Source organism: Paramisgurnus dabryanus, chromosome 19, assembly GCF_030506205.2.
Source record: "Paramisgurnus dabryanus chromosome 19, PD_genome_1.1, whole genome shotgun sequence".
Classification (NCBI taxonomy): Eukaryota; Metazoa; Chordata; class Actinopteri; order Cypriniformes; family Cobitidae; genus Paramisgurnus; species Paramisgurnus dabryanus.
In genome coordinates, this window is record NC_133355.1 from 14,594,747 (window position 1) to 14,610,783 (window position 16,037).

Consider the following 16,037-nt stretch of genomic DNA (forward strand, 5'->3'; position numbering starts at 1 on the left):
ATCCCTTTAAGACGGTCTCCATGTTGGTGGGCCGTTTCCTCCAGGCTAGGACGTTGGGGAGATGTCAGCTCGTAAAAACCTCAGAAGAAGAACAGAGAAGGAAATTAAAGCTATTGTTTTGCTTGCAGGGTCATTTTAACTGTCTGCAGGTCCTTCATGGGAATGTTGAACAACATCACAGAGCAGGAGGTGTTTCTGCTACTCCATAAACAGGGTGTGAAAAGAGGAGAGCAGAGGGAGAAGAGAGGAACCCAAGCAGAAGTGATTTTCATCACAGCCTCTGGGTAGCACATTGTGCAATGAACAATCACGTCTAGCTTTTCCTGTTGCTTCATACATATATTTTTAGATAAGTATTTTAGCACTGCTTGAAGTGTGTCACGTGTGGTGTGACTTTTCTTTATGAGCTGCATAGTTTTTAATTTGGGTTAATATGTTTTCTTGTGTTTAAATATTGAGTTTGCCCTTTTCAGTTTTTACACTTATCTAAGGAAATCTAGCAAAAGTGTAAAGGTTATAGTTTATGCAAAATATTATTATTATTATTGATAAATAATATTAAGTTGGTTTTATATTATTTGAGCTGTGCACTATTTTAAACCCATTTCCAGAATTACTCTAGTCTGGATGCTCTAATTTAGTTTTTCTTTTAGATTGGCGACTCTTAATAGACTCACATTACTGTAATGCCATAATTAAATAAGTATGACAGCAGTACAACAATATAAATGTATTTATTATACAATAATTAAAATAGTTTTTAAAATTAGTAATACGAAGAAGATGATTTCTTTTGCATTATTGTATTGAGAATTAAGGGTGGAAAGGTATAATGAGTTGTCAACGCAAATTGTCTTAATAGTCCTAAATAGAGTATACTGTCTTCACACAAAATAAAAAAAAATATCTTGATTTTTGGTGTGAAATATGACCCCAACATGTTCCTTACCAACTTTGCGGGAATCACCCATCCGTGTATCAAGCATCATTCATTCCCCAAGTCCTTAAACCTCCACAAGATCTTTCTTCCCATCTGTATCTCTCTCTCTCTCTCTCTCTCTCTCTCTCTCTCTCAGTACGCTCACACTCGCTCTCTCACACACAGTGGCGTTGGCGGAAGCCTGTTATCTGCAGTTCTCTGTAGAGCGCGTGATCCCTGCCCCTCTCTGGCAGCTCGGGGCCTGTGATCACAGGAAGCTTAAGGGAAGCAGTTGTTCTCTGTTGTCTCCGGTTCTAGCATGCGCTGATTGAGTGCACAGAGACCAGGTCATTCAGACAGGGGTCTCGCTCCTCCCCCTCGTCGCTCCCTGACTAGAAGGCTGATTGTGCACAGGATAGTGGTTGGGCAAAGGGGGCTAGAAAGTTCTTTCTCTGTCCCGGTGTGATTACGAGACTGCCCAGAAGGTTTTGGGTCTTGAAAATTAAGCAGGTAGTTGTGAGCAAAGGCGATTGTGGGCTGTGAAGTCACACGTGACTGGAAAATTGTAAATTCGAGGCAGATCATGGGTGGCTTTACACATTCAAATGATGCTGTCGCTGGTGGATGGCAGAATCAGTTTTAGCTCTGAAAACATCAAAATTATTTCCTTTTTAATATTAAATTGATGCATATTAAATGTGGTTTGGTCGAGTGCCGCAGGTACATGTCATCTACGGTTCAGATGATTAAGAGAAAAAACATAGAGGTGGAGGGTGGGGGGTTTTAAACTTTGCCAGCATTGCCACAGGCAACAGTTTTCGCTGTTACCTCTTTGATGTGAATGAGTTCTCATGAATAAACATAAGGGGGGAGTTGTGTTGGTCGTATTGTGTACCGTTGACATGCCACGTAAGAACGAAAAAAGTCAGAGAGGCACTTAGTCACGGGCCCTTCTTATTGAGCCCATCACCCTTTCACAAGCCACCTCACGAAGGGGTGGGGGGTGCAGAGAATTATGGGAAAAGCTCTTTATTTTTGACATGCCAGCCCCTTCTCTGTTCTTACTCCACAAACACACTTTCTCTCAGACCCCGTCTCATAGTGAAACGACATATGGCTAAAGGTGAGGGGACTTCCTGTCAGAGAGTAGATTATGAGTTGCTGTGGGTTTACTGTCTGCTGCTTGCTTACATATACCTGCTTCACACTATTTTATGTTTCAAGACTTGATGACACGAACATGCAAGAATGAAATTTAGGATGCAGCTTGGGATGTGCAAAACTACATATTTAAAAAATGGATCAGTCTGTTGGTTGCCTAAATGACCGGTCTTAAAGGGATAGTTAATTAAAAAATGTAAATTCTGATATCACTTACCAAACAGTTTTGGGACACCATTGACTTCCATAGTATTTTGTTCATACTATTGAAGTAAAAGGTGTTCCAAAACTGCAAACACTGCTCAAAATATCTCACTTTGTGTTCAGCAGAACATAGAAATATATACAGGTTTGGAACAACGTGAGCGATGAACTATCCTTTTAAGAAAGCAAGCGGCAAATATCTAGACTGGTTTGGATTTACTAATCCCTGATGGTACTCTTTTCTAAAGGGTGTTTACGTGATATGTTTTTTGCATTAAAAAACAGCTTGTCTGAGTGCAACAGCAGTGCATTACAGGGTAGCAAGATGAATTTTTAAAAATCGGATGAGAGGCTTTCACTGTGCAAACTGTCTATCTACACAGTTTGCTGCGAGCATGCTGATTTAAGCACAGCAGGTTAAACAATAATTTTCTTAAATTAGTTGACCACTGTTATGGCGCACTCACAACTGCGCCCGAGCGCATTTGACCCCCAAAGCCTGGTTCGTTTGACTAATATGATCACAATGTACCGTTTGGTTAATCGTGCCCTGGCCCGTTTGCAGAGGTGGGCCGGAACGCGGTTCAAAAGGAGATACGTAAATTGCGCGACCATTCACCTTCATCTGCCTTCAGGTTGCATCAGGGTTACGCGAATGTCTGAGCGGCACATTTTATATAAATATAAAAATGTATATACATATGTAAAAATGTATACACTATACGACCACATATATAATGTAAAAAAAACTTTTATTCTGCAAACAGTTAGTTGCGAATAATTGTTATTCACCCCGAGAGGGAAGAAAATCATTCTCGGGCACCGTTTGGGGCAACTGTGCCTAATATGTGTGCACCCTTACTTTCCCTTAGCTAGAAACATGAAAGATTTTCTTGTGTTGTATGTACAGTAGTAACAAACCTTATTTTGTTTTAATCCATAGCTTATTTTACTCAGGAGTAGCACAAGTAAGTGGTATCTTATCCTACCCAAAGTGCACCAAAGCCTTTCAGTTGTACTATTCTTCCCTTATAGCTCAAGAGCCATAAAGCCTGGCTAACTCTATGAAGTTTAAACGAGGAACAATGTAGTCTTTTCTAGAAGTGCTCTTTGCTATTATTCCTCCTCTTTCTTCTTTGCACGCTGATATTTCAAAGTCAGTGGATTATTGGGTATAGCACAGATTGGCGTTCCCGGACATCTGTACCGAGACAGATTTTGGCAGTCCATGGCCCTTCAAAGGCCTCAGTGTTGCAGTGGCAGCGTGTGTGTGTTTTTTTGTCTTCCTCTTACTTTGAGGATGGGAGGAGATTAGTATGCTGTTCCACACACACTTACACACCCTGTGAAGAAAGCCCTGTCTTCTGGCAGGCCTGTTGATTTATTTCGATCCCTAAAGATGTCTCCTCACTTCTAGTTTACATTAAAGGTTGAATCGCTTGCGAGTGGCTGCCTGTGTTTCGTACTTTCTCGTCTGATGAACTCTTCAATGTGAAATCTGTCTTCTGATTTCACTTTCTCTGGTTGGCTAGGTCCATAAGAGAAGCTGAATAGAGGAAATAATAAGAGATGGGGTTGCCATGGTAATAACGTTCTTCATTTGTGTATATGTAGAAATATGATGCTTTTGCTACTCAAAGGCAGAATTGGTATCACTAAGGTGTACTGCACACATACTGCATGGTATACAGATATTTTTAAATAAAAGATATCTTATTGTTAAGGTCATGCTGGTCTAATGTTTGCCGAAAGCTGTTGAGTGCTAAACAGTAGGGGTGAGCCCCATGGCCTGGGGCTAATGTAAAAGAGTTTTGAGAGACCTTTTGTTTGTTGACCATAAAGCTGTGTTTTATGTCTTGCAAACTTATAAATCAAAAGATAATAGTTAAATTAATAGTAGAGTTGTTATAAAGCATAATTTACATAATTTAGATTTTTGTTGTGGTGAAAGTATGCTAAACCATACTTGAAATTTAACCTGCATTTAAGGCCCCATCCACACAAAGCCAGTGCTTCCCCTATCTGATCTTTTTTTAATCCAATATGTTTTCCCTCCGTAAACAGGAGTCGTCTCAAGAAATGTGTAAGGTGTGAACAAATGGCAGAAACAACGCATTAAGGGGTGTTGTTGTAGTAGGACCAGTGGCAAGTCCAGAAATGTTAATCTAAATGCACCTCAATAAAATAAAGGGAACCTCTATGCCTACTTTTAAATGACATAATTTTACAATATTGTGGTTAAACCGATAATTTTTTTTTGAGTCAGCAAAAAAGGAAAATAATGAAAATAATATAAGAGAAAATCAAGAAATTGTATAATCATATGAAAAAAGAAAAGTTAAATAAAGTTACGAATAAAATACAGTATTTACAGAAATTGAATCAAATAAATAATTACACTGTCTTTTAAATTATTACAATTTAATGTTAATCTTTTTAAAGCTACAGATGTGATTGTCCTTTTTTTTTTATTAACATAATGACACAAACATAAGCAGATTTCTTGAGGTATACTCCCACTTTATGACAGAATAAGACAGATAATAATTAAGACTGATCCATATACTGACACACACATCGGATTTCCTTCTATGCTGTTTGTGTTCACTTTAAGACATAACTGACTGTTTTTATAAGATTACGTGCCAAGACTGTAGTATTTCAAGAGAATTTTGCATTTATGTGTCCCGTCAAGCGCAGAGAGATTCAGTGTTTGCGTGCTTTTTGAAATGCACGTTTCCGTGCATTCGCTTATGAGTGTGTAACCATTTGAGACGCACACACACAGAAAACTACTCACTTTAACATTTTGTTGCATTCAAATAGTTTAAAATGGATTGATTCTTAACACTTGCAAATGATAAACATAGTTATTTATTTCTGAATTATGTGTATTTTAGCGATTATTATTATTAAAGAGGTTATTATAATGTATGTGTGATTACTTTGGGTTTTCCACAAAAATAGTTTCTGTCTCTTCTGATGTCTCTCCACTGGTGAGGATGTGTGTGTTATTGCAACAAGTTACCGCTCTCCTTGGAGTTTTAAATGCAGATCAACATTCACAACAAGAAACTATCTGTGCTGAAACTGAGATCAATCACCAGCTTTATAGAACAGCGCGCAGATGATAAGCAAGCTTGCACATTGTCCCTGTATTTTCTGTTATCTGTGTGAGAAAAGGGCTTAATATATGGACTGGCTGTACTGTACGCAAGAAGACGCAAGACTTTGTTTCAGATTTATCCACTCTGGGACCCGATAAAAAAAAAAATGCAGATTCAGGCTCCCAAACTGCCGGATTCGTCTGGATGAAATGCCTATTTGAATAAAAAATTTACAGCTAAACGAACAGGCACTAAGTTGTGAACTCGCACACTGCAGCACCGGGAAGAAATTGGGTGAAGGTTGCCTTGCTCAAGGGCATCTCCGTTGCTACCTGCTAGCCGTGAGAATTAAACCAGCAACCTTTAGGTTACAAGCCTAAGCATCAGGCCCCATTTTGCTGTTTTGTGTGAGACATGCTGGCATATGAAAATATTAGTGAAGGTGAAAAAATTGTTTTGGGTTAAACATGTCTAGCTTTCTTTTTTTCTTTCTCTCTTGCTTTCTTGTTCTGTGTGTATTGGCATTCAGTAAGGGCCCTGATACATGTTGTTGTTTCTGATGCTATGGACACAAAGCAGAGCTGCCGTCTCTTACTGCCTGTTGCGTCCTCTAGGTCACTTATTCACTGAATGAGAGCCTTTTCTTTCTCTCTTTCTATATGAATGCCTTTGATTGGCTGTTCTAGATCGCATGGGAGATTTTACTGGTTTGCAAATGGAAAGATCCGAACCTTCTTTAGCCAGCAGCACTTGTAAAGTTAATTGAATTGAATTAAAGGAAGGTTAATAGAAATTCTTCTTTTATCTGTTTCCTCTGCATTTCACTTAATCAGTTTAATTGAAAAATTGAAATTCTTTACTCCTACTTTCAAAAAAAGAAAATCTATAGTCGGTCTTATGGTACAGACAAACTTCCCGTGACTACAAAAGAAAAATTGAGCCCTTACATGCAATTGACTCAGTGTCACAGCTTGGAAGTTATCTTGTTTTAGAGGCAATTATTGCTTTGCCATAGTTTAGACAGGGGTCAAATTAATGTGACTCCCAACAACATGGTACCTGAATAAAAATGAATGTATCACTCAAATTGGAGGAGGATGGATGTGGGAGATGTCGGGAAGGGAGGAGGACTGATTCATAGCTCTCTTCCTCCTCATGACATTTCGCTTTAATGATAAATAATTGCTTTCTGTATATCTAGCATCTCACATATGTGTTTTCCATAGACCCTCCACATGCTTTAAACTGTGCTTCACAGACAGTAATGTGATTTATTCCCAATGTTACAAACGAGATTAAACTCTACTGGAAGACGAATCGGGGTCCTTCGAGTCTTTTCTCACCACAAAAGTCTGTGGCGGTGACATCATAAAGGATAGGAGGAATAATAAAGTGGGCGGTGCAAGGTGGGATTGCTGGGAGAACACTTTTATACTCTTAGACGTGACCGCACACACATGGTATGCTTGACGGATTCGAGTTGTGGCTAATTGCCATGTGTGCTGGTGAATATACTATTGTTAGGGTGGAAAGTCAGGCCTGTTTTGTTTTAAAATGACATTTTTTCTTTTCATTTTTTTTACTTTTGAACCCTCTTCATTCGTTTGTAGCTCCAGTAAGCCAATTCTTGGCAAATGCTAGGTACATGCGAGTATAAATTGTTGATTCAGTTAAGTTAAACACTGCTTATATGATCCAACAAGTTTAAAAATTAGTTTTTAAAGCACAGCAAAGCATGAATATAAATGTATTTTTTTTTTGTTTATTTCATCTACTTCTTCAATTTATGATGACAGTAAATAAAGGAAAATGAGTCCCATCATTTTAGATCTCAGGGAAGTCAATATTCTGCCTGGCTGATCAGCAGGGTGTGCGCGCTCCTGCAAGTGTTTGTATGTATTGGGCTTAATATTTAAGACTTTGCTCAGATCCACCCCCAGCTGAACGAAAGCGCCGGTCTGATTTACGAGGGACGGTTTGGATAATGTATTTTGAATGAACAGACTTTATGGATGGAGGGATCGGAGTGACCCGGACTGCAGCGCTCCGTGGGGTCTTCCAGCTGTGTGTGTGTGTGTGTGTGTGAATCTCCGCTCTCATCTGATCCTCCTGGGACTGTGAGGTTGAGAGGATTACAGCTAAACTTACCATGAGAGATTGAGATGGGACGTAAGTCTGAGACCAAAATCAAACTGCTACGGGCTTGCTTGAATAGTTGCTGTTTCTTTCAATTTAGTCGTTTAGTAAAGTATAGTGTGTTTATGTGTTTGTGGGATGAAAAAAACAAACTGTACTTATCGTTTATTTTGCATGCTGTTATAGTTTATCGCTGGAAATTGTTGTTATATATTTTTTTAAGTTATAGGTAATTTTTGGCTCAAGCCTTTATGTAGCTGTTTCTATACAATTATTATAATAGTAAATGTTATGTGTGCTATAGTCAGTCTTTGAAAGTTATGCAGCAGTCTTAAGTGAAATGTGATGTAAATTGAAATAAACTTGGATAAAATATAAACTGTTGCATCTGAATTATTGAACAGTAAGAACTATTTAACTCATTTATGAACTAATTGTTCAGTTTGTAAAATGATATCTGAAAAGATTGATTCAGTAATTCAGTTTAATTTTATTTTTCACTAAAGGTTATCAGAAAACAGTGAATCAATTTTGCTCTGTTTCTTAAGCAAAACCATCTTTTAAATATAGGGTGTAATTTTATGGACAATGCATTTGTTGTCCTTTTTGGAATTTTGTTGTATAGTTGTGCGAAGATTCATCAAAATTCTCCCTTTGTGATATATTAAAAGAAATAGTGGCATATAGGTTTGAAAAAACATGAATGTGAATGGAGACATTTGCTTTTTTCTTTGCATGGAAATATTGTGATTAGATGTTTAAATAAGTTTAAACAAACTTTAAAATAAATGCGCTTCATAAAACACCTCACCTCTGGCATAGATCCAGACAAACTGAATCATCTCATTAAGCATTGCAGGAATAGCATTAAAAGGAATGGTATTACTATCTTCTCAGCATGTGTTTGTTTGTATGTGTGGGTGTGTTTACGAAGACACATTAAGCAGTAATGCAACACCTCACCTCTTCCACAGGTGCTCTTAATCATAGCAACTCTTAATCGGTGAACATGATAGATAAATAAATGCAGCAAACACAAACACATGTAGACTTAAACTCTTAGATTTATTTCCACCACCGAGCTAAAAGGCCCCTCAGGGTTTAACTTCAGCCACCTGGACATCGTCTGGACCTTTTGGACCCACTGACTTGTTCTTATCCTGCCATGAGTTAAATCCACTACTAAAATTTGGGTCAGACTTGCTTAGGAAATCCCCTCGATTTGTTGTGTTTGAAATAAGATCTTTTAAATGAGTTTGACAATGAAGATGACATATTTGGAGTCACATTGCCCTTTTATAAATGAGGTTTGCGTGTATGTGTCCAGGCCTTTGGATTTCATAGAGTCAAGAGAAAGGTGGCCAGAAAACTGTGATGTCAGTGGATTCTGTGTTCGTTTACCTCTGATGTGTTACCTCTGATCTGACTGTTATAAAAACTTTGTTCAGCACTTTGCTTATCATTCGTATTTCATTTTGGATTATAGCGATAGGGTGATTCTCACGAAAGGTGTCCAGCATCAGAATTTTTAAAAAGCCCTTGAAGCCTATTTTTTTTGCACATATAACATTAAGGTCTGAACTTACTATAACCATTATTTTTATAGGATTTAAAAAATATTTCCTATAGAATTATTAAAATTTTTTAGATTATCATCATCATCAAAAATTATCATTACTGCAACATGATATTACATTAAATATATGCATTAACAAACTCATGTTTCGGTAATGAGAACTAAAAAGTTGTCTAGGTACTATGACAAACAAAATTTTAACTTTTATCTGGAGAGAAAAAATAAGAACTGCTTAACTGGTAGCCATCTTGAGTGTCACAGTCAATTATGTCCCTTCCAACAATGTTTTTTAAAAATGTTAGTTCCTTGAGGGCTTAAACAATGAGTAAAAATTGTTGCGGAGGATGAGAAAATTGGTCTTGGACACATATGTATTAATTTTTATTGTCTCTACATTTACCAATGATCACCAAATAGCACATGTTTCTTTACTGTAAATGTTTATAGTATGACATGCACTGAAGCTTTTTATGTATTAGATTCTTTTAATTATAAATATTTTCATGTCAAACCCAAATCCAGTCATGGACACATTGCGGTAATGTGGAAAAAACAACAAAATTGGTTTGTATGACGTCATTTGAAATCATGTGCAAAATAGTATATGAAGAGATGTTTGTAACTATATGCTTCTTATTTTGATAGCATTTACTTATTTATCAAAATGTTTCATGACACCTCATAAGTCTAATTTCGCGAGAATCAAACAATATTTTATATATGTGTGTTTGTTTGCATCAAGCATTTCAGGAAGTTTATACTTTTGTACATTCGTCTTATTTCAGAAAGTATCATTTTTTACATATTGTTAGATTTACACAGAATTTGTGAATAGAAAGCTCAGTAGATTTTCCACATAATTTCATAGCCACAAATGTTATTCAAAAACACCCCCTTTGTGTTTGCGAAATGTTTTGGTTAATTTATGCTTTCAAGTAGCAATATGATCATTGTGCTTTCACCTCCTTTTAACAATGCTTTCAATATTTTAATTTGTCTTCTTGCAGAATTTCATCATAAAAAAAACACAGAGAATAAGTTTGAAGGTTATGTTTTGGCATGATTATTATTATTGCTAAATCAAGTTTATATTTAAGAGGATCTTGCATGCACAATGTGAATGACTAATTTAGTTTGTCTGTATATGCAAAACTTATGTTCGATGGTTATTTCTTAAACATGTTCTGTTGCTATTGAAGTATAATGTTTAGCAGAAAGTTTCCATTTTAGTATTATTGGTTTTGTTTTAATTGTCAAAAGGTCATTTTTCATCTCTGATATATATTAACAGCACTTTCTAGGCCTAAAATATCATTTTAAGGCTGGTTGTAGTCATGTGCACATATCAAAGCTTCGTGTCTATGCCCTTTGATTGAATTGTGACTCCCGTCATTAAGTCGTGTGGTGAGTGCCCGAGGGACGGACCTGATCTTTTCTGCTCTGCATGGAGAGACTGCTGTTGATCTACCCCACTGCCACATTTTTTAATTAAGAAAATTGATCGTCCTGTCCTCTTCAAAAAGCATATTATACTTTATTAACTTCTACACCAGGCTCAATATCAAAAGCAGAGCCGTTTAATATAGCAAAGGATTGGTGGGGCTGGAGAGAGAACTAGTGATTTGAATTGACTGCTACAGGAAGGCAGCAAATGCCTAGGAGCTATAAAAGCAGATTATTCTGTTTTTAATGGTGGATTGGAATGGTAATGTCTCATTGCTTCTCTTGAAGTTTTAATATAATTGTGCACTCTATCAGGTATTATTAAGTTTGCCGCCCTGTTCCATTCCTTCTGATCAAGGATGAACCGTTATTCTCAGATAGAGTTTGCCGAGTGAATCGCTTCCCAATGGATTCTTTTGTCACCAGATTTGCTCTGGAGATTTACTATTATGTACAGTTTATGAAGTCTTGCTCTGCCCTTAAGTTTGATTTATTTTCTACAGCATTAAGTGATAATTACCATTTTGTTTGTGTACTTTTTCATTTTTAGATCACATCAAAAATAAAATTTTTTTAGGCCTAATTATTTGGATGTTATACTGCTGTTTTAGATGTTTGATGGCACATTAAAAAGGTTGGCTTTAAAAAAAATGCTATTATATTTGCCATTTCTGCTATTGTCAGTCATTCTTGGAAAACACAATGCTGATATCAAAATATTTTTTTTCCTGGAAGTACAAGTTCTGTTTGGGACATATAAACGTAACGCGTGTGTGCATTTCACATCACTATTAATTTTAAACTGGTTCCACCCTTGTGTGTTTAGATGCTGGGATGTCTCATATTTGTTCAGATTTGTCTTAGGGCTGTTCCGAATACCATTTTTTGAGCTTCGAAGCTCTAGTAGAAATAAAATCGAATATTCGAAGCTTCGGAAGGAGGGGCTGAACATATTTTTTCTCTTTAATAAAGGCAGGAATCTGTGTGTGTGTGTGTATGTGTGTGTCTGTCGATCCACAGTTTTTATTATCTGGCGGATGTGTTGCTGGGAACTCAAGGGAGTGTAGTGCATTTTTTTCGTGCAATATGGACATGTGACACTTCTAGAATTAATAAACTTTAAAAATACTACAGAACAGCACAAGCCGGAAGCGGCGTGCCTGTCATGCGTCATGCGAGAACAGCATTAGTGAAACAAAACACAAGACCAATACTTTTAATAAGGTAGCCTATTTTCTAACAACATTTGTCTAACAAACAAACAAACATTCCCGTATCAGAAATTAGCAGCACAGTAATTACTGACAACGTAGGGTAGGCTATTTAAATAAAACAACGAAAATAAATGAACGAAGTTCAACAAACTGTAATAAAACTTTAGCATACTTTCAAAATCAAGTTTATTTATTATAACACTTACACCATCCAATATGTTTTTTTCATCAGAACAATAATGAAGATATTTTGCAGAAACCCCAGTGCTCCGTCATGCAAGTCAACCGATCCGCACACTTTAAGAGCTAAAGCATATATATCCAATACAAAAGTAATCCCCCATATCTCCGTGTGACATATTGACGTCTTGTGAAGCAAATCAATCAGTTTTTGCAAGAAACTGAACGTTATTTACAACACTATTAGCGTGAATGCCAAAGCAGGAAGCGCGCTTTCCGTTCGAGGCGATCTCTTCTTCTACTGGTGGAGGTTGATGGCTGTTGGCTATGGATGTTGGTCTCTCTGCGCCACCTACAGAGCGGGAGTGTGAAGCGCACTTCCTGCTTGGCAAAAGCTCTGCATTAACGCTGAAAAATATTTATATATATATTCGAATCTCAAAACTGAAAATCGAATGTCAACCCACCGAACGAATATTCGAATATTCGAATTTTGTGGTCCAGCCCTAATTTGTCTGCTGGTGATATGACAGGGCGTTGGTTCAGTTTGTGAGGTAGTGGTTCAGATTAGATTTTCTTGAGACTTTTCTTAACTTTACTTTGGTTAAGGTGTGGCTATTTCACTGCAAAGCATGTATTGCTTTATTTTATATGCATTTACTTCACAGAATAAGTGAGGAAATTGCTCTCAATGGTCTGCCGAAATAAGACAGGGCCCTGTTTTGTTAGGATAATCGTGAAAAAAAACATAACTGCCCACAATTAAAACTGGGCAACACTTTTACATCGCAATCTAAATTCCACAGACTTGTAACATTTTTGCATTTTTAGAATTAAAAGGTGTTTTAGGCATATTGTGTTGATGAATCACTTTCCTTTGAGCATTTTCCTGGTCATTATTTAAACTAACTTCTGAGGACAATTTGTTGTGTATATATATTTACTCTGTAAAGTTTATGGAGTTTTATAAGTGCAATTTTAGTTTCTCTGTCTGATGTGAAAAAACACTCATGACCTCATTGAGCAATGATGGAAATCTTTTGCCATGAATCACTTTACAAATTCCACATTTTTTTTCTTTCTATCATCTTTGATTTTGTTAACTGATTAAAATGTGTATCCATAAGCCACATCAGTGACACAAGCACACACATTGCTTTCATTAAAATATCATCAACAAAGGTTGGCGCCGACATTCACTGATATTAGAACCTTGTTGCTGTTTATGGATTAAAATGGAAGATTAGACCTGTTTCTAAAGCAGTTCTTCTGAAATGATTTGCAAAACTATGCAGAAGCTTTTATAAAAATACTTTCGAGGGCCAAATGGGCGCTGTGGGCTCCAGAAATGTTTTTAACATGTGAGCAGTGTGTTGCTTGAGTAATGATGCGTCACTAACACTGGTCTTCTTCTCTGCTGGGTTCCAGATATGGTGCGGAAAAAGAATCCCCCTTTGAGAAGTTTCGGTGGTGAGGAAGAGGACGGAGAGGCTGTGGCGGCGGAGGCCACAGGCCCAGACACCGGAAACGGCGGGAGCCAGGCGTCTGAGCCCGACGGGCCAGTGAGTGAAGAGCGGGAAGAGCCGTCCTCCCCTGGACCTATCAAACCAGACAGGCCTGACTTCTCCAACCATAAACAGGTAGGCGCAGAGACCGGGCTGCTGGACTCCACTATTTCCCCAATGCACTCCGATCCAGACGAGGGAGGGGACCCAGCACATTTAATGGCTGGGGACGGAAAGGATGACCTAAATGGTCTGAGGCCTGCCACACGGTTTGGCTGCGTTATCATACAGGGCTGCAACAGTAATGGAGATGAAAAAGACCTTGACCACAGCCCACCGGTGTCTCTGGGCTCTATCAGCCCTCATGGAGTGAGTGTAGAGGGCTCCAAAGTCCCTCCCGTAACACTTCATCCTCAGAGGCCCATAGGGGGAGTGGAGGAGGCCCCTAGCCCACTAGGAGCTGAGACTGGGGCTCCTCCATCCACCTCACCCAAACTGCAAGACTTTAAGTGCAACATCTGTGGTTACGGTTACTACGGTAATGACCCCACAGACCTGATCAAACACTTTCGCAAGTACCACCTCGGCCTGCACAACCGGACTCGACAGGATGCAGAACTGGACAATAAGATCCTCGCCTTACACAACATGGTGCAGTTCACCCCCCAAACACAGCCCAAAGATTCGGCACGGCTACTCGGCCAATCAGCTCAGAGCGGCTCTGCGGCAGAAGCGGGGTCACCCAGGTCTTCCGTACTCAATGGCACCTATGACGTACAGGTAATCATGAACCAGACTTCATTCTGCCCCAGACACCCAGTCTAGCTTGTGGGTCATTAGGCTTAAAAAAAGTTGCATGTGCATGCAGATGTGAAACTAAAATGTATGTTACAGAAGCTAAACCACAACATGTTGGTTACAAAATGTGACGCATGCAAAGTCACGCTCACACACACAAATGAACATCGGCTTAATTAATACTAAAATTTGTGTGAATTAAATGTGCATTTATTCGTAACATCATGAATAAGCAAACTGCTCAGTTGAGATTAAAATGCAAGCCTCATTTGTAACGTCACCTAGGTGATTTCTGATTCCTAACAAACAGAACTAAAAACGTGGAAGGAAATTGGTCCGGATTATGCTAACGTACCGTATTTGGCTTTGTTTTGTGCCATGACTTTTGGCCGATTTATCGATGGTCCTGCTTCGGTGGATCGTGTTTAAATAGACTATTGTGCTAGCAGTTACCTGCTCTGCACATGTGCATGTACTCAATCAAATGAACAGCGCATGTGTTGAGCATTCGGCACAGCTTAGAGTACCTGATTTTTTCCTTCTAATAACACTGGCTACAATCTTTTCAATTCGAAATCAGCATGTCTGCAAATTGTCGTAATACCATATAAATTCTTAGGGGAAAAGTTTGAATAATGAGTCTATTCAGAATTTGTCCCTAGTGGAATTTTCCATGCAGTAATATTGACGACTGCGATTTCTCATTTTCCCAATAAAAAAGGAGGGGGGAAAGCGTAGGAAAGCCGAGAAGGAGAGCCAGTAAAAACACAGGAGTCGATTTATTTTAAATGATGGGTAATGAACAGATGTCATAGTCATTTATTGGCCCAACTTTCAGCACGGTTTCGCTCTTTACCTTAACAATGTCATGTTTATGGTGGCATACGCTTTTTCGAAATGGACCACATTTGGAAGGCTCTCTTTGCCAGAATAGGGTTTTGTCCATTTTACCAACTGTAGGTAATGACTTTAATCAATTTCCTCCCTTGTAAAACAATCCCGGCTTATGTTTCTATTGGCATATTTGTTCAGTCTATAGATCTGTCAGTTTGTCTATCCATCTAAGCATGTAATTTATCCGAGTCTGTCTTAATTTGTTTCTTTTCAAGTGTACTTGATTATATATTTCAATAATAATAATAATAATAGTTATTGTTTTAATATTCAAACATTTATTATTATTATTAAAATAAGCTAAACTTTTATTATCTAGGCTTTTATTTGAATTTTTATTATCGTGGAGACTTGATATTGTTGGTTATGGCAATTAGATATTTTTACCCTATTATACCCTATTAGAAAAGCTGCATTAAGTGTCGTCTTTCGTCATTTGCGGGATAAGTGCACTCAGCTTAAATGCAGCATCTAAGACAGATGATTCAGAGCAACCAGCTGAGACTCCAAATTAGTCCACAATGTATCTGTAATATGCATGTGTAGAATTACAGTCAAGCACGTATTACGCTAAGCAGTGGGTGTTTATTTAATCATTGCTTGAACATACAGCTCAGGGGCTGCTCAGGGGAGAAGCTCTGTCTGCACTGTGTGACATTCCTTGACTGTTTTGTCTGGAGCATGACGTTGAATTTCCCCCAGTGCGTATGCAGCCCAGGACCTCCCACTCCCTCTCTCTTCTGGTCCTGTCATTGCCAGCTAAATATTCCATATGCCAAGCTTTTGTCTATAGTCCTGTTGTCTACTGCATGCTGCTAAGTTGTAGATCTTATGTCAGTAGGCAGTTAACGGTAGTATAAATATAAAATATTTCTCTTTGACTGTTGCAGTTGCTATAAA

General features: G+C 38.1%; 1 protein-coding gene across 5 annotated transcripts in view; it reads left to right on the forward strand.

Annotated features, from left to right (window-relative positions):
* Positions 1-16,037, forward strand: part of trps1 (trichorhinophalangeal syndrome I) — a 111,692-nt gene that overhangs the window by 13,983 nt on the left and 81,672 nt on the right. For all 5 annotated transcript variants that reach the window (XM_065290752.2, XM_065290769.2, XM_065290757.1 and 2 more), the window contains exon 3: positions 13,369-14,225. In XM_065290752.2, coding sequence (XP_065146824.1) covers positions 13,369-14,225 — 857 coding nt within the window. The remainder of the gene's footprint in view (positions 1-13,368; positions 14,226-16,037) is intronic.